Source organism: Cucurbita pepo, chromosome 10 (assembly GCF_057944985.1).
Source record: "Cucurbita pepo subsp. pepo isolate OVF chromosome 10, ASM5794498v1, whole genome shotgun sequence".
Lineage (NCBI taxonomy): Eukaryota > Viridiplantae > Streptophyta > Magnoliopsida > Cucurbitales > Cucurbitaceae > Cucurbita > Cucurbita pepo.
In genome coordinates, this window is record NC_141807.1 from 18,028,902 (window position 1) to 18,053,250 (window position 24,349).

Genomic DNA, 24,349 nt, shown 5'->3' on the forward strand with positions numbered 1-24,349 from the left:
ATAATAAAACATAATAATGATGTCTTAAAAAGATTTGCTAGTTTTGTAAGAAGAGTTGAAAATGAAAAAGGTTTTTTTAATTAGTAGGAGTTACTATGGAGGAGAATTTGATAGGGTAGTGTTTGAAAAAATTTGTGATCATAATGGTGTTTATCATGACTTGTGACTCAAAAAAATGGTGTGGCTGAAAAGAAAAATCGTATTTTATACGAATTTGTTATATCAACGTTAAATGAGTATGATTTACCTAAATATTTTTTGGACGGAATCCGTTAATACCGCTTTCAAATAGAGTTTTAATTAAACACTCCTTAGATAAAACTCCTTGTGAATTTGGCATAATCAAATCCCAAATATTGGATATTTATTTATTTATTTATTTATTTTTTTTTTTTAACAGTGAAGAAAAATTGGAAAATTTTGATTCTAACACGGATATTGGTATTTTTCTTGGTTATTCATGTAAAGTTTACAGAGTTTTGAATAAGAGAACTTTATCGACGAATGACGGTGTATTTGATGAATCTTGTAATAATATTTATAATGAGTCTATTTATAGTGATGATTTAGAAAAAACTTGTTAGTTTTACATGCAAGTGAGAAATTGAAAGAAACTGTCTCAAGTAGGGAAGAAGTGAACTTAGATGAAAAGAACGAAAAAGGTTGTTCATCAATGTCAAAAGAACAGAAGTATGTCTTATCTCATTTTAAGGACTAAATTATTGGTGGTCTCGAACAAGATGTGAAAACTCATTATTCTATTAATTTTTTTTTAATAATCTTACCTTTGTTTCAAGCAAAAAAATCGTAAGGATGCCAAAAATGATGAGTTTTGGATTGTAGCTCTGCAACAACACTAAATCAATTTGAAATGAGCATAATTTGGGAATTAGTCCCTAGACCGCTCTAGTATTTTCATTATTGGAACCATTTTTAGAAATAAAATTGATGAAAATGAGAATATCATTAGAAATAAAGCTAGGGTTTGTAGCTCAAGGTTAATGTCACGAAGAAGTTATAGACTATGAAGAAACTTTTGCACCGATTACTAGATTAGAAGCTATTAGAATGTTACTTGCTTTTAATTCTTACGAAAATTTTATATTGTTTCAAATGGATGTGAGAGGTGCATTCTTAAATGGTTATATTACGGAGGAAGTTTACGTAGAACAACCTCCCGGATTTGAAATTTTTGATTTTCCACCTGATGTATGTAAGTTTTAAAAGACTCTTGATGGCTTAAAACAAGCTCCGACTTGGTATGATAGACTTACTAATATTCTAATTGGGAATGATTAAAAATTGGTAAACTGGACATAGTCTTTCTATTAAAATTAAAGAAAATGATATGCTATTAGTGCAAATACACGTAGATGATATTATATTTGGCTCTACTAATCCTTCTTTATATGGAGAAAGTTTGAGATGAGTACGACGGGGATCTTAGTTTCTTTCTTGGACTTCAAATCAAACAACTCAAAATGGTATCTTCATAAATCAAGAGAAATACATTAAGGATTTACTAAAAAGGTTCAAGTTCAATGAAGGTAAGATTCAAAAACTCCAATGAGCACATCCACTGAGCTTGACAAGGATGAAAAAGGTAAATGGGTGGACATTAAATCTTATAGAGGTATGATTGAATCTTTCCTTTACTTGACCGCTAGTAGACCGATATTATGTTTAGTGTATGTTTTTGTGCTAGGTTTCAATCTTATCCCAAGGAATCTCATTTACCTGCAATTAAAATAATATTTAAATATTTGCTTGAGACTATTAATTTAGGATGGTAGTATCCGAGTTGAATTTAAATTGGTAAGATATTCTGATACAGATTTCACTACAAGTTTACCTGATCGTAAAATTACCCGTGGAAATTGCCAAGCAAAATATATTACAGTTGCTAGTGGTTGTTCTCAAATTCTTTGGATGAAACAAACTCTTTGTGATTTTGGATTCAAATCTGATAGTGTGCCAATATTTTGTGATAACACCGTGCTATTAAAATTTAAAGTCTTCAGGTTATGGAGCCTGCTACTTATTTATAGCCTAGTCAACGGTTATACATAGTAAAACTATATCCGGTACACCAATATATGGTAATAGCTATATATATATATATATAATAGATGGTTAAATGTGGTAAAACACATATAATAAACTGAAGCATGTATATATCCTAGCTTTGAAAATGTACTCTTCTCCGTCTTTGAAAATGTAGTCTTCTTTATTGTACATACTAAAAAATTTAAATCCATTAGCCAGAGTTCTCCTCCCATTCTCTCTCTCCTATTTCTTTGTGTTCATCTAGATGGGTGTGTGGGTTGTTTGTGATCCTAACAATTTTCTCTTTTATTCTGTATTTAAATGGGATTTTATCTCGAACTTGTTAGCTATTAAGGTCTTCACACTCTCTCCCATCTTCAGCTTATTTTCACTCTCTCCCCCATCAACCTATTTTCACACTTTTATTGTGCTCATTTGGAAGACGTCTCCACAAGTTAAATGTTGAGTTTTAATAAATACGAGAGCCATAGTCCAATCTGTATTTCTTTCATAAAAAATTTACAATACAATGGTCTCACTTCTTCTCACATTTTAGTGATCTAAATTTGAAAGGACCAAAAATAAAAATAAAAATAAAAATAAAAATAAAAACCCCAAATTGACCCCTCAAGAAAATTAAATTAATTAAGGGCACTTCACATTTCTTCCCGGCCCTCCGTAGTAAAAATAATTTCCCCAAACTCTATTAATCCGAGGTTGAATATTATAGCAATTTGGATGATCTGCCACAACCTTCAAATTGGACAATGGAATCAAACTATTATCCCAATTCATAACCTTCAGATTTCGAAAATAAGAAGCTTTTTGGAATCCTTCGCCTGCGAAATGCCCGCTCCCCATTTCTGTCGCCGTGTGAAATCCCCACGCCCTCGAATTCACCACCTCTCCGCCAAACTGTATCGTCGTTGCGTGGCTTTGAAGGTGAGTGAACAAAAACGCCGGCCAGTACCCGACCATCTCACCCGACCCGAATTCCAACCACCAATTCCCATTCTTCGGATCCTTTGAACAACCACAGACAACAACCCCCAATTAAAATTGGACTCACAATCTTCAAGAAAAGGCATGAAATTGAAATGGGTTACCTTCCGAACCAGTAAACTAATATCGAATTGGGCGCCATTGTAGGAGGAAGTTGGAGCAATTGCAGCTCCAATGGCGATTCTACGGTTGGTTTGAACGAAGCCTGGACAGAGTAAATTGTAGCAGCCTGTTGCTTGATATGCGTCGGCCTGTTCATCCAAAAAGTTACGGTCATTTCATTTTCAATCTGATTTTGTTGCTAATTTTTATGTTTTAATATTCTTACTGTCCAATAAGTGAACAATCTTGGATTGTTGTCTCCATACAGCTCTGGGTCAACCTGTAGAGAAAAGTTAGGCATATAATTGAAATTTGTATGGACTAGAAGATTGATTCGGTTTAAAAAGTTGCCTGCCACCCAGCTTCAATGGTATTGAGATCACGTGGGAATGAACCGGAGACGAGCCACATTTGTGAGAGGCTGAACTCATTCCGATAGCTGACCCGCGGCTTCCATACGTTCATGCTTGCCTGGGCTCCGTAGTACTGTCCTCCACTTACCAACCCCACTGCATACTGGCACCAACAAAATTTACATTCATTTCAATCTTGGTTTCTCCAAAATCTTAACATTCATAAGGGATGACACAGATTTTGGAGAAAAAAGACGTGAGATCCCACATCTGCTAGGAAGGAGAACATCGGTTAGGGAGAAGAACGAAACACCTTTACGGGTAGAACGAAACACCTTTTACAAGATTGTGGAAACCTGTTACAAGCTGAGACTTTTTTAAAATCTTGAGAGAAGCCCGAAAGGTTAAAGCCCAAAGAGGATAATATCGGCTAGCAGTGGGCTTGGGCTGTTTGGTATCAGAGCCAGACACCTGGCGATGTGCCAGCAAGGAGATTGAGAGCCAAAGTGGGTGGACAAAGGCGGTAGGACGCGGGGCCCCGAAGGGGCTAGATTGGGAGGCCCCACTTTGATTGGAGAAGGAAATGATTGCAAGAGTGTGGATTGTGAGATCCCTCATTCGTTGGGATGAAAACGAAACACTCTTTATCAAGGTGTTTAAGCCTCTCACTAATAGACTTGCACCCGAAAGGGAAAAGCCAAAAGAGAACAGGCCCCGAGAGGGTGGATTGTGAGATCCCCACATTGGTTGAGAGAAGAACGAAACACCCTTTTTATAAGAGTGTTAAACTTCTTCCCGGAAAAGGAAAAGCCGAAAGAGAACGATATCGACTAGCTAGCTGAGTTGAATTTGGTTAAAGACTAACCTCATGGCCTTTGCCGAGAGAGTCTCTTCTTACTTTTCTTCCAAATCTCTGAACTGAACTCGCTCTCAACATATCCTTTTCCGTCGTTCTTCTAATCGGAACTGTCCCCTCTGGGCAGAATTCTCCAGACATGCTCCATAATTGGAACATTTCTGTCTCCACCCCACCGGAATGGCTCTGGTTAGACGGTCTCTCCGGCAGGATCCTGAAACAACATTTCCACAATTAAAAACAAAACCCATTTCGAAAATTTAGCCACTGATCCCTTGAACTTACCAATGGCTTCTTTCCTTTGAGCAATGGATGATCAAAAGCTAGCTGCAGATGAGTTTCAACACAATCTATAAAGTCACCATCCGGACTCTGCAACCAAATAAAAGCATAACCGTCAAGCTCCAACACAGAGGAGATTAAACAAGAGTTACAGACCTGAATGGTTTTGACAGGGAACTTGTTGATTTGGTTAAGATCAGCTTGAATAAGCTTCAATTTCTTCAACTGATTCTCCGACCAGAACACCGCTGTATGGTTATTGGGATGGATGTTTTTGTCGGGACGACAAATGGATGAAACGACAAGAAGGGAAAAAACAAGAAAAGGAAGAAGAGGAGGGTAGAAAGTTTTAGAATCCATATTTAATAAAAAAAAAAAAAAAAAAAAAAACATGGGTTGTTGTCTTTTGTGTTTGTATTTCTTCTTTCTTCATATAATATATATATATATATATTATGGGATAAAGAACAGAACAATGGGAATTAACTCTTTCATTCTTTTTGTGGCTTAAAGTCTGGTCCTCTCATCTTGGAGCTGTTTCAACAAAAAAAACAAAAAAAAAAAACAAAAAATGATTTTAGCAATTTTAAGTTTGTAATTCAAAATTAAATTTAAAATTGGAATTGAATATGTTATGGTTCATTCTTTTTGTAGTTTTTGTCCCCTGCGAATATATTTATGAAATTGTTTAGTTGAATTATTATTGAAGTCCGGAAATACTTTAATTACATTAAAAATTATTCTTGTTACCTATACAAAGACAATGTCTTTAGTATGAATGCAAACATGAAATGGATCCCTAAATTTGTGAAAATAATAGTTTAGGACAAAAACATGTATGGTATCAAAAAGTCAATTTTGAATATTTTTTTTAGGTTTGTTTGAAAGCCTCTAAAGAAAGTCGTACTTGTTGCATAGTGGTCGCTCAATACACATGGCTGGAAATCAATCAAAGTTTGTGAATTTTTCAAGAAGGATGGTGGCTTAGTAACCGTTGATGATAAAGGGTAAAATAATTGGTGAGAGTATTGTAGGTAATGGCATTTGTACTCTTATTGAAAATGTACTTTTAGTTGATGGTTTAAATCATGACTTACGGAGCATTGTTCAATTTGATAAAGACTTTAGAGTTATATTTGATAAAAATAATTGCATAACTGAAAATAGAAGTTTTGTTTGTTGGAAATAGATAACAATCATAAATGTGACTTTGCATTAGTGACTATGACATAGAAGATTAGGACATACTAGTATGCACTTATTTCAAATATCTCAGCAAAATTCCTTAGGGTCTTTATAAATTTAAATTTGAAAAACATAAAATTGGTGAGGATTGTTAAATGCTTAACAAACCAATTCCTCCTTCAAATCTAAAAATGTGATTTCTACGTCTTTTAACTATTACATATGAATTTATTTGGCCTTCTAAAATAGTTAGTTAGAGAGGAATTACTATGATTTTTCGAGATTTACTTCGGTTTTGATAATAAAACATAATAATGATGTCTTAAAAAGATTTGCTAGTTTTGTAAGAAGAGTTGAAAATGAAAAAGGTTTTTTTAATTAGTAGGAGTTACTATGGAGGAGAATTTGATAGGGTAGTGTTTGAAAAAATTTGTGATCATAATGGTGTTTATCATGACTTGTGACTCAAAAAAATGGTGTGGCTGAAAAGAAAAATCGTATTTTATACGAATTTGTTATATCAACGTTAAATGAGTATGATTTACCTAAATATTTTTTGGACGGAATCCGTTAATACCGCTTTCAAATAGAGTTTTAATTAAACACTCCTTAGATAAAACTCCTTGTGAATTTGGCATAATCAAATCCCAAATATTGGATATTTATTTATTTTTTTTTTTATTTTTTTTTTTTAACAGTGAAGAAAAATTGGAAAATTTTGATTCTAACACGGATATTGGTATTTTTCTTGGTTATTCATGTAAAGTTTACAGAGTTTTGAATAAGAGAACTTTATCGACGAATGACGGTGTATTTGATGAATCTTGTAATAATATTTATAATGAGTCTATTTATAGTGATGATTTAGAAAAAACTTGTTAGTTTTACATGCAAGTGAGAAATTGAAAGAAACTGTCTCAAGTAGGGAAGAAGTGAACTTAGATGAAAAGAACGAAAAAGGTTGTTCATCAATGTCAAAAGAACAGAAGTATGTCTTATCTCATTTTAAGGACTAAATTATTGGTGGTCTCGAACAAGATGTGAAAACTCATTATTCTATTAATTTTTTTTTTAATAATCTTACCTTTGTTTCAAGCAAAAAAATCGTAAGGATGCCAAAAATGATGAGTTTTGGATTGTAGCTCTGCAACAACACTAAATCAATTTGAAATGAGCATAATTTGGGAATTAGTCCCTAGACCGCTCTAGTATTTTCATTATTGGAACCATTTTTAGAAATAAAATTGATGAAAATGAGAATATCATTAGAAATAAAGCTAGGGTTTGTAGCTCAAGGTTAATGTCACGAAGAAGTTATAGACTATGAAGAAACTTTTGCACCGATTACTAGATTAGAAGCTATTAGAATGTTACTTGCTTTTAATTCTTACGAAAATTTTATATTGTTTCAAATGGATGTGAGAGGTGCATTCTTAAATGGTTATATTACGGAGGAAGTTTACGTAGAACAACCTCCCGGATTTGAAATTTTTGATTTTCCACCTGATGTATGTAAGTTTTAAAAGACTCTTGATGGCTTAAAACAAGCTCCGACTTGGTATGATAGACTTACTAATATTCTAATTGGGAATGATTAAAAATTGGTAAACTGGACATAGTCTTTCTATTAAAATTAAAGAAAATGATATGCTATTAGTGCAAATACACGTAGATGATATTATATTTGGCTCTACTAATCCTTCTTTATATGGAGAAAGTTTGAGATGAGTACGACGGGGATCTTAGTTTCTTTCTTGGACTTCAAATCAAACAACTCAAAATGGTATCTTCATAAATCAAGAGAAATACATTAAGGATTTACTAAAAAGGTTCAAGTTCAATGAAGGTAAGATTCAAAAACTCCAATGAGCACATCCACTGAGCTTGACAAGGATGAAAAAGGTAAATGGGTGGACATTAAATCTTATAGAGGTATGATTGAATCTTTCCTTTACTTGACCGCTAGTAGACCGATATTATGTTTAGTGTATGTTTTTGTGCTAGGTTTCAATCTTATCCCAAGGAATCTCATTTACCTGCAATTAAAATAATATTTAAATATTTGCTTGAGACTATTAATTTAGGATGGTAGTATCCGAGTTGAATTTAAATTGGTAAGATATTCTGATACAGATTTCACTACAAGTTTACCTGATCGTAAAATTACCCGTGGAAATTGCCAAGCAAAATATATTACAGTTGCTAGTGGTTGTTCTCAAATTCTTTGGATGAAACAAACTCTTTGTGATTTTGGATTCAAATCTGATAGTGTGCCAATATTTTGTGATAACACCGTGCTATTAAAATTTAAAGTCTTCAGGTTATGGAGCCTGCTACTTATTTATAGCCTAGTCAACGGTTATACATAGTAAAACTATATCCGGTACACCAATATATGGTAATAGCTATATATATATATATATAATAGATGGTTAAATGTGGTAAAACACATATAATAAACTGAAGCATGTATATATCCTAGCTTTGAAAATGTACTCTTCTCCGTCTTTGAAAATGTAGTCTTCTTTATTGTACATACTAAAAAATTTAAATCCATTAGCCAGAGTTCTCCTCCCATTCTCTCTCTCCTATTTCTTTTTGTTCATCTAGATGGGTGTGTGGGTTGTTTGTGATCCTAACAATTTTCTCTTTTATTCTGTATTTAAATGGGATTTTATCTCGAACTTGTTAGCTATTAAGGTCTTCACACTCTCTCCCATCTTCAGCTTATTTTCACTCTCTCCCCCATCAACCTATTTTCACACTTTTATTGTGCTCATTTGGAAGACGTCTCCACAAGTTAAATGTTGAGTTTTAATAAATACGAGAGCCATAGTCCAATCTGTATTTCTTTCATAAAAAATTTACAATACAATGGTCTCACTTCTTCTCACATTTTAGTGATCTAAATTTGAAAGGACCAAAAATAAAAATAAAAATAAAAATAAAAACCCCAAATTGACCCCTCAAGAAAATTAAATTAATTAAGGGCACTTCACATTTCTTCCCGGCCCTCCGTAGTAAAAATAATTTCCCCAAACTCTATTAATCCGAGGTTGAATATTATAGCAATTTGGATGATCTGCCACAACCTTCAAATTGGACAATGGAATCAAACTATTATCCCAATTCATAACCTTCAGATTTCGAAAATAAGAAGCTTTTTGGAATCCTTCGCCTGCGAAATGCCCGCTCCCCATTTCTGTCGCCGTGTGAAATCCCCACGCCCTCGAATTCACCACCTCTCCGCCAAACTGTATCGTCGTTGCGTGGCTTTGAAGGTGAGTGAACAAAAACGCCGGCCAGTACCCGACCATCTCACCCGACCCGAATTCCAACCACCAATTCCCATTCTTCGGATCCTTTGAACAACCACAGACAACAACCCCCAATTAAAATTGGACTCACAATCTTCAAGAAAAGGCATGAAATTGAAATGGGTTACCTTCCGAACCAGTAAACTAATATCGAATTGGGCGCCATTGTAGGAGGAAGTTGGAGCAATTGCAGCTCCAATGGCGATTCTACGGTTGGTTTGAACGAAGCCTGGACAGAGTAAATTGTAGCAGCCTGTTGCTTGATATGCGTCGGCCTGTTCATCCAAAAAGTTACGGTCATTTCATTTTCAATCTGATTTTGTTGCTAATTTTTATGTTTTAATATTCTTACTGTCCAATAAGTGAACAATCTTGGATTGTTGTCTCCATACAGCTCTGGGTCAACCTGTAGAGAAAAGTTAGGCATATAATTGAAATTTGTATGGACTAGAAGATTGATTCGGTTTAAAAAGTTGCCTGCCACCCAGCTTCAATGGTATTGAGATCACGTGGGAATGAACCGGAGACGAGCCACATTTGTGAGAGGCTGAACTCATTCCGATAGCTGACCCGCGGCTTCCATACGTTCATGCTTGCCTGGGCTCCGTAGTACTGTCCTCCACTTACCAACCCCACTGCATACTGGCACCAACAAAATTTACATTCATTTCAATCTTGGTTTCTCCAAAATCTTAACATTCATAAGGGATGACACAGATTTTGGAGAAAAAAGACGTGAGATCCCACATCTGCTAGGAAGGAGAACATCGGTTAGGGAGAAGAACGAAACACCTTTACGGGTAGAACGAAACACCTTTTACAAGATTGTGGAAACCTGTTACAAGCTGAGACTTTTTTAAAATCTTGAGAGAAGCCCGAAAGGTTAAAGCCCAAAGAGGATAATATCGGCTAGCAGTGGGCTTGGGCTGTTTGGTATCAGAGCCAGACACCGGGCGATGTGCCAGCAAGGAGATTGAGAGCCAAAGTGGGTGGACAAAGGCGGTAGGACGCGGGGCCCCGAAGGGGCTAGATTGGGAGGCCCCACTTTGATTGGAGAAGGAAATGATTGCAAGAGTGTGGATTGTGAGATCCCTCATTCGTTGGGATGAAAACGAAACACTCTTTATCAAGGTGTTTAAGCCTCTCACTAATAGACTTGCACCCGAAAGGGAAAAGCCAAAAGAGAACAGGCCCCGAGAGGGTGGATTGTGAGATCCCCACATTGGTTGAGAGAAGAACGAAACACCCTTTTTATAAGAGTGTTAAACTTCTTCCCGGAAAAGGAAAAGCCGAAAGAGAACGATATCGACTAGCTAGCTGAGTTGAATTTGGTTAAAGACTAACCTCATGGCCTTTGCCGAGAGAGTCTCTTCTTACTTTTCTTCCAAATCTCTGAACTGAACTCGCTCTCAACATATCCTTTTCCGTCGTTCTTCTAATCGGAACTGTCCCCTCTGGGCAGAATTCTCCAGACATGCTCCATAATTGGAACATTTCTGTCTCCACCCCACCGGAATGGCTCTGGTTAGACGGTCTCTCCGGCAGGATCCTGAAACAACATTTCCACAATTAAAAACAAAACCCATTTCGAAAATTTAGCCACTGATCCCTTGAACTTACCAATGGCTTCTTTCCTTTGAGCAATGGATGATCAAAAGCTAGCTGCAGATGAGTTTCAACACAATCTATAAAGTCACCATCCGGACTCTGCAACCAAATAAAAGCATAACCGTCAAGCTCCAACACAGAGGAGATTAAACAAGAGTTACAGACCTGAATGGTTTTGACAGGGAACTTGTTGATTTGGTTAAGATCAGCTTGAATAAGCTTCAATTTCTTCAACTGATTCTCCGACCAGAACACCGCTGTATGGTTATTGGGATGGATGTTTTTGTCGGGACGACAAATGGATGAAACGACAAGAAGGGAAAAAACAAGAAAAGGAAGAAGAGGAGGGTAGAAAGTTTTAGAATCCATATTTAATAAAAAAAAAAAAAAAAAAAAAACATGGGTTGTTGTCTTTTGTGTTTGTATTTCTTCTTTCTTCATATAATATATATATATATATTATGGGATAAAGAACAGAACAATGGGAATTAACTCTTTCATTCTTTTTGTGGCTTAAAGTCTGGTCCTCTCATCTTGGAGCTGTTTCAACAAAAAAACAAAAAGAAAAAAACAAAAAATGATTTTAGCAATTTTAAGTTTGTAATTCAAAATTAAATTTAAAATTGGAATTGAATATGTTATGGTTCATTCTTTTTGTAGTTTTTGTCCCCTGCGAATATATTTATGAAATTGTTTAGTTGAATTATTATTGAAGTCCGGAAATACTTTAATTACATTAAAAATTATTCTTGTTACCTATACAAAGACAATGTCTTTAGTATGAATGCAAACATGAAATGGATCCCTAAATTTGTGAAAATAATAGTTTAGGACAAAAACATGTATGGTATCAAAAAGTCAATTTTGAATATTTTTTTTAGGTTTGTTTGAAAGCCTCTAAAGAAAGTCGTACTTGTTGCATAGTGGTCGCTCAATACACATGGCTGGAAATCAATCAAAGTTTGTGAATTTTTCAAGAAGGATGGTGGCTTAGTAACCGTTGATGATAAAGGGTAAAATAATTGGTGAGAGTATTGTAGGTAATGGCATTTGTACTCTTATTGAAAATGTACTTTTAGTTGATGGTTTAAATCATGACTTACGGAGCATTGTTCAATTTGATAAAGACTTTAGAGTTATATTTGATAAAAATAATTGCATAACTGAAAATAGAAGTTTTGTTTGTTGGAAATAGATAACAATCATAAATGTGACTTTGCATTAGTGACTATGACATAGAAGATTAGGACATACTAGTATGCACTTATTTCAAATATCTCAGCAAAATTCCTTAGGGTCTTTATAAATTTAAATTTGAAAAACATAAAATTGGTGAGGATTGTTAAATGCTTAACAAACCAATTCCTCCTTCAAATCTAAAAATGTGATTTCTACGTCTTTTAACTATTACATATGAATTTATTTGGCCTTCTAAAATAGTTAGTTAGAGAGGAATTACTATGATTTTTCGAGATTTACTTCGGTTTTGATAATAAAACATAATAATGATGTCTTAAAAAGATTTGCTAGTTTTGTAAGAAGAGTTGAAAATGAAAAAGGTTTTTTTAATTAGTAGGAGTTACTATGGAGGAGAATTTGATAGGGTAGTGTTTGAAAAAATTTGTGATCATAATGGTGTTTATCATGACTTGTGACTCAAAAAAATGGTGTGGCTGAAAAGAAAAATCGTATTTTATACGAATTTGTTATATCAACGTTAAATGAGTATGATTTACCTAAATATTTTTTGGACGGAATCCGTTAATACCGCTTTCAAATAGAGTTTTAATTAAACACTCCTTAGATAAAACTCCTTGTGAATTTGGCATAATCAAATCCCAAATATTGGATATTTATTTATTTTTTTTTTTATTTTTTTTTTTTAACAGTGAAGAAAAATTGGAAAATTTTGATTCTAACACGGATATTGGTATTTTTCTTGGTTATTCATGTAAAGTTTACAGAGTTTTGAATAAGAGAACTTTATCGACGAATGACGGTGTATTTGATGAATCTTGTAATAATATTTATAATGAGTCTATTTATAGTGATGATTTAGAAAAAACTTGTTAGTTTTACATGCAAGTGAGAAATTGAAAGAAACTGTCTCAAGTAGGGAAGAAGTGAACTTAGATGAAAAGAACGAAAAAGGTTGTTCATCAATGTCAAAAGAACAGAAGTATGTCTTATCTCATTTTAAGGACTAAATTATTGGTGGTCTCGAACAAGATGTGAAAACTCATTATTCTATTAATTTTTTTTTTAATAATCTTACCTTTGTTTCAAGCAAAAAAATCGTAAGGATGCCAAAAATGATGAGTTTTGGATTGTAGCTCTGCAACAACACTAAATCAATTTGAAATGAGCATAATTTGGGAATTAGTCCCTAGACCGCTCTAGTATTTTCATTATTGGAACCATTTTTAGAAATAAAATTGATGAAAATGAGAATATCATTAGAAATAAAGCTAGGGTTTGTAGCTCAAGGTTAATGTCACGAAGAAGTTATAGACTATGAAGAAACTTTTGCACCGATTACTAGATTAGAAGCTATTAGAATGTTACTTGCTTTTAATTCTTACGAAAATTTTATATTGTTTCAAATGGATGTGAGAGGTGCATTCTTAAATGGTTATATTACGGAGGAAGTTTACGTAGAACAACCTCCCGGATTTGAAATTTTTGATTTTCCACCTGATGTATGTAAGTTTTAAAAGACTCTTGATGGCTTAAAACAAGCTCCGACTTGGTATGATAGACTTACTAATATTCTAATTGGGAATGATTAAAAATTGGTAAACTGGACATAGTCTTTCTATTAAAATTAAAGAAAATGATATGCTATTAGTGCAAATACACGTAGATGATATTATATTTGGCTCTACTAATCCTTCTTTATATGGAGAAAGTTTGAGATGAGTACGACGGGGATCTTAGTTTCTTTCTTGGACTTCAAATCAAACAACTCAAAATGGTATCTTCATAAATCAAGAGAAATACATTAAGGATTTACTAAAAAGGTTCAAGTTCAATGAAGGTAAGATTCAAAAACTCCAATGAGCACATCCACTGAGCTTGACAAGGATGAAAAAGGTAAATGGGTGGACATTAAATCTTATAGAGGTATGATTGAATCTTTCCTTTACTTGACCGCTAGTAGACCGATATTATGTTTAGTGTATGTTTTTGTGCTAGGTTTCAATCTTATCCCAAGGAATCTCATTTACCTGCAATTAAAATAATATTTAAATATTTGCTTGAGACTATTAATTTAGGATGGTAGTATCCGAGTTGAATTTAAATTGGTAAGATATTCTGATACAGATTTCACTACAAGTTTACCTGATCGTAAAATTACCCGTGGAAATTGCCAAGCAAAATATATTACAGTTGCTAGTGGTTGTTCTCAAATTCTTTGGATGAAACAAACTCTTTGTGATTTTGGATTCAAATCTGATAGTGTGCCAATATTTTGTGATAACACCGTGCTATTAAAATTTAAAGTCTTCAGGTTATGGAGCCTGCTACTTATTTATAGCCTAGTCAACGGTTATACATAGTAAAACTATATCCGGTACACCAATATATGGTAATAGCTATATATATATATATATAATAGATGGTTAAATGTGGTAAAACACATATAATAAACTGAAGCATGTATATATCCTAGCTTTGAAAATGTACTCTTCTCCGTCTTTGAAAATGTAGTCTTCTTTATTGTACATACTAAAAAATTTAAATCCATTAGCCAGAGTTCTCCTCCCATTCTCTCTCTCCTATTTCTTTGTGTTCATCTAGATGGGTGCGTGGGTTGTTTGTGATCCTAACAATTTTCTCTTTTATTCTGTATTTAAATGGGATTTTATCTCGAACTTGTTAGCTATTAAGGTCTTCACACTCTCTCCCATCTTCAGCTTATTTTCACTCTCTCCCCCATCAACCTATTTTCACACTTTTATTGTGCTCATTTGGAAGACGTCTCCACAAGTTAAATGTTGAGTTTTAATAAATACGAGAGCCATAGTCCAATCTGTATTTCTTTCATAAAAAATTTACAATACAATGGTCTCACTTCTTCTCACATTTTAGTGATCTAAATTTGAAAGGACCAAAAATAAAAATAAAAATAAAAATAAAAATAAAAACCCCAAATTGACCCCTCAAGAAAATTAAATTAATTAAGGGCACTTCACATTTCTTCCCGGCCCTCCGTAGTAAAAATAATTTCCCCAAACTCTATTAATCCGAGGTTGAATATTATAGCAATTTGGATGATCTGCCACAACCTTCAAATTGGACAATGGAATCAAACTATTATCCCAATTCATAACCTTCAGATTTCGAAAATAAGAAGCTTTTTGGAATCCTTCGCCTGCGAAATGCCCGCTCCCCATTTCTGTCGCCGTGTGAAATCCCCACGCCCTCGAATTCACCACCTCTCCGCCAAACTGTATCGTCGTTGCGTGGCTTTGAAGGTGAGTGAACAAAAACGCCGGCCAGTACCCGACCATCTCACCCGACCCGAATTCCAACCACCAATTCCCATTCTTCGGATCCTTTGAACAACCACAGACAACAACCCCCAATTAAAATTGGACTCACAATCTTCAAGAAAAGGCATGAAATTGAAATGGGTTACCTTCCGAACCAGTAAACTAATATCGAATTGGGCGCCATTGTAGGAGGAAGTTGGAGCAATTGCAGCTCCAATGGCGATTCTACGGTTGGTTTGAACGAAGCCTGGACAGAGTAAATTGTAGCAGCCTGTTGCTTGATATGCGTCGGCCTGTTCATCCAAAAAGTTACGGTCATTTCATTTTCAATCTGATTTTGTTGCTAATTTTTATGTTTTAATATTCTTACTGTCCAATAAGTGAACAATCTTGGATTGTTGTCTCCATACAGCTCTTGGTCAACCTGTAGAGAAAAGTTAGGCATATAATTGAAATTTGTATGGACTAGAAGATTGATTCGGTTTAAAAAGTTGCCTGCCACCCAGCTTCAATGGTATTGAGATCACGTGGGAATGAACCGGAGACGAGCCACATTTGTGAGAGGCTGAACTCATTCCGATAGCTGACCCGCGGCTTCCATACGTTCATGCTTGCCTGGGCTCCGTAGTACTGTCCTCCACTTACCAACCCCACTGCATACTGGCACCAACAAAATTTACATTCATTTCAATCTTGGTTTCTCCAAAATCTTAACATTCATAAGGGATGACACAGATTTTGGAGAAAAAAGACGTGAGATCCCACATCTGCTAGGAAGGAGAACATCAGTTAGGGAGAAGAACGAAACACCTTTACGGGTAGAACGAAACACCTTTTACAAGATTGTGGAAACCTGTTACAAGCTGAGACTTTTTTAAAATCTTGAGAGAAGCCCGAAAGGTTAAAGCCCAAAGAGGATAATATCGGCTAGCAGTGGGCTTGGGCTGTTTGGTATCAGAGCCAGACACCGGGCGATGTGCCAGCAAGGAGATTGAGAGCCAAAGTGGGTGGACAAAGGCGGTAGGACGCGGGGCCCCGAAGGGGCTAGATTGGGAGGCCCCACTTTGATTGGAGAAGGAAATGATTGCAAGAGTGTGGATTGTGAGATCCCTCATTCGTTGGGATGAAAACGAAACACTCTTTATCAAGGTGTTTAAGCCTCTCACTAATAGACTTGCACCCGAAAGGGAAAAGCCAAAAGAGAACAGGCCCCGAGAGGGTGGATTGTGAGATCCCCACATTGGTTGAGAGAAGAACGAAACACCCTTTTTATAAGAGTGTTAAACTTCTTCCCGGAAAAGGAAAAGCCGAAAGAGAACGATATCGACTAGCTAGCTGAGTTGAATTTGGTTAAAGACTAACCTCATGGCCTTTGCCGAGAGAGTCTCTTCTTACTTTTCTTCCAAATCTCTGAACTGAACTCGCTCTCAACATATCCTTTTCCGTCGTTCTTCTAATCGGAACTGTCCCCTCTGGGCAGAATTCTCCAGACATGCTCCATAATTGGAACATTTCTGTCTCCACCCCACCGGAATGGCTCTGGTTAGACGGTCTCTCCGGCAGATCCTGAAACAACATTTCCACAATTAAAAACAAAACCCATTTCGAAAATTTAGCCACTGATCCCTTGAACTTACCAATGGCTTCTTTCCTTTGAGCAATGGATGATCAAAAGCTAGCTGCAGATGAGTTTCAACACAATCTATAAAGTCACCATCCGGACTCTGCAACCAAATAAAAGCATAACCGTCAAGCTCCAACACAGAGGAGATTAAACAAGAGTTACAGACCTGAATGGTTTTGACAGGGAACTTGTTGATTTGGTTAAGATCAGCTTGAATAAGCTTCAATTTCTTCAACTGATTCTCCGACCAGAACACCGCTGTATGGTTATTGGGATGGATGTTTTTGTCGGGACGACAAATGGATGAAACGACAAGAAGGGAAAAAACAAGAAAAGGAAGAAGAGGAGGGTAGAAAGTTTTAGAATCCATATTTAATAAAAAAAAAAAAAAAAAAAAAAAACATGGGTTGTTGTCTTTTGTGTTTGTATTTCTTCTTTCTTCATATAATATATATATATATATTATGGGATAAAGAACAGAACAATGGGAATTAACTCTTTCATTCTTTTTGTGGCTTAAAGTCTGGTCCTCTCATCTTGGAGCTGTTTCAACAAAAAAACAAAAAGAAAAAAACAAAAAATGATTTTAGCAATTTTAAGTTTGTAATTCAAAATTAAATTTAAAATTGGAATTGAATATGTTATGGTTCATTCTTTTTGTAGTTTTTGTCCCCTGCGAATATATTTATGAAATTGTTTAGTTGAATTATTATTGAAGTCCGGAAATACTTTAATTACATTAAAAATTATTCTTGTTACCTATACAAAGACAATGTCTTTAGTATGAATGCAAACATGAAATGGATCCCTAAATTTGTGAAAATAATAGTTTAGGACAAAAACATGTATGGTATCAAAAAGTCAATTTTGAATATTTTTTTTAGGTTTGTTTGAAAGCCTCTAAAGAAAGTCGTACTTGTTGCATAGTGGTCGCTCAATACACATGGCTGGAAATCAATCAAAGTTTGTGAATTTTTCAAGAAGGATGGTGGCTTAGTAACCGTTGATGATAAAGGGTAAAATAATTGGTGAGAGTATTGTAGGTAATGGCATTTGTACTCTTATTGAAAATGTACTTTTAGTTGATGGTTTAAATCATGACTTACGGAGCATTGTTCAATTTGATAAAGACTTTAGAGTTATATTTGATAAAAATAATTGCATAACTGAAAATAGAAGTTTTGTTTGTTGGAAATAGATAACAATCATAAATGTGACTTTGCATTAGTGACTATGACATAGAAGATTAGGACATACTAGTATGCACTTATTTCAAATATCTCAGCAAAATTCCTTAGGGTCTTTATAAATTTAAATTTGAAAAACATAAAATTGGTGAGGATTGTTAAATGCTTAACAAACCAATTCCTCCTTCAAATCTAAAAATGTGATTTCTACGTCTTTTAACTATTACATATGAATTTATTTGGCCTTCTAAAATAGTTAGTTAGAGAGGAATTACTATGATTTTTCGAGATTTACTTCGGTTTTGATAATAAAACATAATAATGATGTCTTAAAAAGATTTGCTAGTTTTGTAAGAAGAGTTGAAAATGAAAAAGGTTTTTTTAATTAGTAGGAGTTACTATGGAGGAGAATTTGATAGGGTAGTGTTTGAAAAAATTTGTGATCATAATGGTGTTTATCATGACTTGTGACTCAAAAAAATGGTGTGGCTGAAAAGAAAAATCGTATTTTATACGAATTTGTTATATCAACGTTAAATGAGTATGATTTACCTAAATATTTTTTGGACGGAATCCGTTAATACCGCTTTCAAATAGAGTTTTAATTAAACACTCCTTAGATAAAACTCCTTGTGAATTTGGCATAATCAAATCCCAAATATTGGATATTTATTTATTTATTTTTTTATTTTTTTTTTTTAACAGTGAAGAAAAATTGGAAAATTTTGATTCTAACACGGATATTGGTATTTTTCTTGGTTATTCATGTAAAGTTTACAGAGTTTTGAATAAGAGAACTTTATCGACGAATGACGGTGTATTTGATGAATCTTGTAATAATATTTATAATGAGTCTATTTATAGTGATGATTTAGAAAAATCTTGTTAGTTTTACATGCAAGTGAGAAATTGAAAGAAACTGTCTCAAGTAGGGAAGAAGTGAACTTAGATGAAAAGAACGAAAAAGGTTGTTCATCAATGTCAAAAGAACAGAAGTATGTCTTATCTCATTTTAAGGACTAAATTATTGGTGGTCTCGAACAAGATGTGAAAACTCATTATTCTATTAATTTTTTTTTAATAATCTTACCTTTGTTTCAAGCAAAAAAATCGTAAGGATGCCAAAAATGATGAGTTTTGGATTGTAGCTCTGCAACAACACTAAATCAATTTGAAATGAGCATAATTTGGGAATTAGTCCCTAGACCGCTCTAGTATTTTCATTATTGGAACCATTTTTAGAAATAAAATTGATGAAAATGAGAATATCATTAGAAATAAAGCTAGGGTTTGTAGCTCAAGGTTAATGTCACGAAGAAGTTATAGACTATGAAGAAACTTTTGCACCGGTTACTAGATTAGAAGCTATTAGAATGTTACTTGCTTTTAATTCTTACGAAAATTTTATATTGTTTCAAATGGATTTGAGAAGTGCATTCTTAAATGGTTATATTACGGAGGAAGTTTACGTAGAACAACCTCCCGGATTTGAAATTTTTGATTTTCCACCTGATGTATGTAAGTTTTAAAAGACTCTTGATGGCTTAAAACAAGCTCCGACTTGGTATGATAGACTTACTAATATTCTAATTGGGAATGATTAAAAATTGGTAAACTGGACATAGTCTTTCTATTAAAATTAAAGAAAATGATATGCTATTAGTGCAAATACACGTAGATGATATTATATTTGGCTCTACTAATCCTTCTTTATATGGAGAAAGTTTGAGATGAGTACGACGGGGATCTTAGTTTCTTTCTTGGACTTCAAATCAAACAACTCAAAATGGTATCTTCATAAATCAAGAGAAATACATTAAGGATTTACTAAAAAGGTTCAAGTTCAATGAAGGTAAGATTCAAAAACTCCAATGAGCACATCCACTGAGCTTGACAAGGATGAAAAAGGTAAATGGGTGGACATTAAATCTTATAGAGGTATGATTGAATCTTTCCTTTACTTGACCGCTAGTAGACCGATATTATGTTTAGTGTATGTTTTTGTGCTAGGTTTCAATCTTATCCCAAGGAATCTCATTTACCTGCAATTAAAATAATATTTAAATATTTGCTTGAGACTATTAATTTAGGATGGTAGTATCCGAGTTGAATTTAAATTGGTAAGATATTCTGATACAGATTTCACTACAAGTTTACCTGATCGTAAAATTACCCGTGGAAATTGCCAAGCAAAATATATTACAGTTGCTAGTGGTTGTTCTCAAATTCTTTGGATGAAACAAACTCTTTGTGATTTTGGATTCAAATCTGATAGTGTGCCAATATTTTGTGATAACACCGTGCTATTAAAATTTAAAGTCTTCAGGTTATGGAGCCTGCTACTTATTTATAGCCTAGTCAACGGTTATACACAGTAAAACTATATCCGGTACACCAATATATGGTAATAGCTATATATATATATATATAATAGATGGTTAAATGTGGTAAAACACATATAATAAACTGAAGCATGTATATATCCTAGCTTTGAAAATGTACTCTTCTCCGTCTTTGAAAATGTAGTCTTCTTTATTGTACATACTAAAAAATTTAAATCCATTAGCCAGAGTTCTCCTCCCATTCTCTCTCTCCTATTTCTTTTTGTTCATCTAGATGGGTGTGTGGGTTGTTTGTGATCCTAACAATTTTCTCTTTTATTCTGTATTTAAATGGGATTTTATCTCGAACTTGTTAGCTATTAAGGTCTTCACACTCTCTCCCATCTTCAGCTTATTTTCACTCTCTCCCCCATCAACCTATTTTCACACTTTTATTGTGCTCATTTGGAAGACGTCTCCACAAGTTAAATGTTGAGTTTTAATAAATACGAGAGCCATAGTCCAATCTGTATTTCTTTCATAAAAAATTTACAATACAATGGTCTCACTTCTTCTCACATTTTAGTGATCTAAATTTGAAAGGACCAAAAATAAAAATAAAAATAAAAATAAAAATAAAAACCCCAAATTGACCCCTCAAGAAAATTAAATTAATTAAGGGCACTTCACATTTCTTCCCGGCCCTCCGTAGTAAAAATAATTTCCCCAAACTCTATTAATCCGAGGTTGAATATTATAGCAATTTGGATGATCTGCCACAACCTTCAAATTGGACAATGGAATCAAACTATTATCCCAATTCATAACCTTCAGATTTCGAAAATAAGAAGCTTTTTGGAATCCTTCGCCTGCGAAATGCCCGCTCCCCATTTCTGTCGCCGTGTGAAATCCCCACGCCCTCGAATTCACCACCTCTCCGCCAAACTGTATCGTCGTTGCGTGGCTTTGAAGGTGAGTGAACAAAAACGCCGGCCAGTACCCGACCATCTCACCCGACCCGAATTCCAACCACCAATTCCCATTCTTCGGATCCTTTGAACAACCACAGACAACAACCCCCAATTAAAATTGGACTCACAATCTTCAAGAAAAGGCATGAAATTGAAATGGGTTACCTTCCGAACCAGTAAACTAATATCGAATTGGGCGCCATTGTAGGAGGAAGTTGGAGCAATTGCAGCTCCAATGGCGATTCTACGGTTGGTTTGAACGAAGCCTGGACAGAGTAAATTGTAGCAGCCTGTTGCTTGATATGCGTCGGCCTGTTCATCCAAAAAGTTACGGTCATTTCATTTTCAATCTGATTTTGTTGCTAATTTTTATGTTTTAATATTCTTACTGTCCAATAAGTGAACAATCTTGGATTGTTGTCTCCATACAGCTGTGGGTCAACCTGTAGAGAAAAGTTAGGCATATAATTGAAATTTGTATGGACTAGAAGATTGATTCGGTTTAAAAAGTTGCCTGCCACCCAGCTTCAATGGTATTGAGATCACGTGGGAATGAACCGGAGACGAGCCACATTTGTGAGAGGCTGAACTCATTCCGATAGCTGACCCGCGGCTTCCATACGTTCATGCTTGCCTGGGCTCCGTAGTACTGTCCTCCACTTACCAACCCCACTGCATACTGGCACCAACAAAATTTACATTCATTTCAATCTTGGTTTCTCCAAAATCTTAACATTCATAAGGGATGACACAGATTTTGGAGAAAAAAGACGTGAGATCCCACATCTGCTAGGAAGGAGAACATCGGTTAGGGAGAAGAACGAAACACCTTTACGGGTAGAACGAAACACCTTTTACAAGATTGTGGAAACCTGTTACAAGCTGAGACTTTTTTAAAATCTTGAGAGAAGCCCGAAAGGTTAAAGCCCAAAGAGGATAATATCGGCTAGCAGTGGGCTTGGGCTGTTTGGTATCAGAGCCAGACACCGGGCGATGTGCCAGCAAGGAGATTGAGAGCCAAAGTGGGTGGACAAAGGCGGTAGGACGCGGGGCCCCGAAGGGGCTAGATTGGGAGGCCCCACTTTGATTGGAGAAGGAAATGATTGCAAGAGTGTGGATTGTGAGATCCCTCATTCGTTGGGATGAAAACGAAACACTCTTTATCAAGGTGTTTAAGCCTCTCACTAATAGACTTGCACCCGAAAGGGAAAAGCCAAAAGAGAACAGGCCCCGAGAGGGTGGATTGTGAGATCCCCACATTGGTTGAGAGAAGAACGAAACACCCTTTTTATAAGAGTGTTAAACTTCTTCCCGGAAAAGGAAAAGCCGAAAGAGAACGATATCGACTAGCTAGCTGAGTTGAATTTGGTTAAAGACTAACCTCATGGCCTTTGCCGAGAGAGTCTCTTCTTACTTTTCTTCCAAATCTCTGAACTGAACTCGCTCTCAACATATCCTTTTCCGTCGTTCTTCTAATCGGAACTGTCCCCTCTGGGCAGAATTCTCCAGACATGCTCCATAATTGGAACATTTCTGTCTCCACCCCACCGGAATGGCTCTGGTTAGACGGTCTCTCCGGCAGATCCTGAAACAACATTTCCACAATTAAAAACAAAACCCATTTCGAAAATTTAGCCACTGATCCCTTGAACTTACCAATGGCTTCTTTCCTTTGAGCAATGGATGATCAAAAGCTAGCTGCAGATGAGTTTCAACACAATCTATAAAGTCACCATCCGGACTCTGCAACCAAATAAAAGCATAACCGTCAAGCTCCAACACAGAGGAGATTAAACAAGAGTTACAGACCTGAATGGTTTTGACAGGGAACTTGTTGATTTGGTTAAGATCAGCTTGAATAAGCTTCAATTTCTTCAACTGATTCTCCGACCAGAACACCGCTGTATGGTTATTGGGATGGATGTTTTTGTCGGGACGACAAATGGATGAAACGACAAGAAGGGAAAAAACAAGAAAAGGAAGAAGAGGAGGGTAGAAAGTTTTAGAATCCATATTTAATAAAAAAAAAAAAAAAAAAAAAACATGGGTTGTTGTCTTTTGTGTTTGTATTTCTTCTTTCTTCATATAATATATATATATATATTATGGGATAAAGAACAGAACAATGGGAATTAACTCTTTCATTCTTTTTGTGGCTTAAAGTCTGGTCCTCTCATCTTGGAGCTGTTTCAACAAAAAAAACAAAAAAAAAAAACAAAAAATGATTTTAGCAATTTTAAGTTTGTAATTCAAAATTAAATTTAAAATTGGAATTGAATATGTTATGGTTCATTCTTTTTGTAGTTTTTGTCCCCTGCGAATATATTTATGAAATTGTTTAGTTGAATTATTATTGAAGTCCGGAAATACTTTAATTACATTAAAAATTATTCTTGTTACCTATACAAAGACAATGTCTTTAGTATGAATGCAAACATGAAATGGATCCCTAAATTTGTGAAAATAATAGTTTAGGACAAAAACATGTATGGTATCAAAAAGTCAATTTTGAATATTTTTTTTAGGTTTGTTTGAAAGCCTCTAAAGAAAGTCGTACTTGTTGCATAGTGGTCGCTCAATACACATGGCTGGAAATCAATCAAAGTTTGTGAATTTTTCAAGAAGGATGGTGGCTTAGTAACCGTTGATGATAAAGGGTAAAATAATTGGTGAGAGTATTGTAGGTAATGGCATTTGTACTCTTATTGAAAATGTACTTTTAGTTGATGGTTTAAATCATGACTTACGGAGCATTGTTCAATTTGATAAAGACTTTAGAGTTATATTTGATAAAAATAATTGCATAACTGAAAATAGAAGTTTTGTTTGTTGGAAATAGATAACAATCATAAATGTGACTTTGCATTAGTGACTATGACATAGAAGATTAGGACATACTAGTATGCACTTATTTCAAATATCTCAGCAAAATTCCTTAGGGTCTTTATAAATTTAAATTTGAAAAACATAAAATTGGTGAGGATTGTTAAATGCTTAAC

The 24,349-nt window shown here is 34.8% G+C and overlaps 2 protein-coding genes and 2 pseudogenes across 2 annotated transcripts; all 4 read right to left on the reverse strand.

The window, feature by feature from the left end:
* Positions 1 to 2,580: 2,580 nt before the first annotated feature.
* Positions 2,581 to 5,745, reverse strand: LOC147790929 (protein neprosin-like; annotated as a pseudogene).
* A 3,065-nt stretch (positions 5,746 to 8,810) lies between these two features.
* LOC147790930 (protein neprosin-like) lies at positions 8,811 to 11,861 on the reverse strand (annotated as a pseudogene).
* A 2,960-nt stretch (positions 11,862 to 14,821) lies between these two features.
* On the reverse strand, positions 14,822 to 17,242 carry LOC147790931 (protein neprosin-like). The gene is made up of 7 exons (XM_087127845.1): positions 17,038 to 17,242; positions 16,885 to 16,971; positions 16,610 to 16,813; positions 15,743 to 15,907; positions 15,618 to 15,671; positions 15,394 to 15,540; positions 14,822 to 15,310 (listed from the first exon to the last, which is right to left on the reverse strand). Exons 1-7 carry the CDS (start codon positions 17,239 to 17,241, stop codon positions 14,933 to 14,935), a joined length of 1,239 nt encoding a protein of 412 aa, XP_086983971.1. The 5' UTR covers position 17,242; the 3' UTR covers positions 14,822 to 14,932.
* Positions 17,243 to 20,943: 3,701 nt separating this feature from the next.
* Positions 20,944 to 24,104, reverse strand: LOC147790932 (protein neprosin-like). The gene is made up of 9 exons (XM_087127874.1): positions 24,098 to 24,104; positions 23,941 to 24,051; positions 23,160 to 23,326; positions 23,007 to 23,093; positions 22,732 to 22,935; positions 21,865 to 22,029; positions 21,740 to 21,793; positions 21,516 to 21,662; positions 20,944 to 21,432 (listed from the first exon to the last, which is right to left on the reverse strand). The coding sequence occupies exons 1-9, from the start codon at positions 24,102 to 24,104 to the stop codon at positions 21,055 to 21,057; spliced, it is 1,320 nt and encodes a 439-aa protein (XP_086984000.1). The 3' UTR covers positions 20,944 to 21,054.
* Between the last annotated feature and the right edge of the window lie 245 nt (positions 24,105 to 24,349).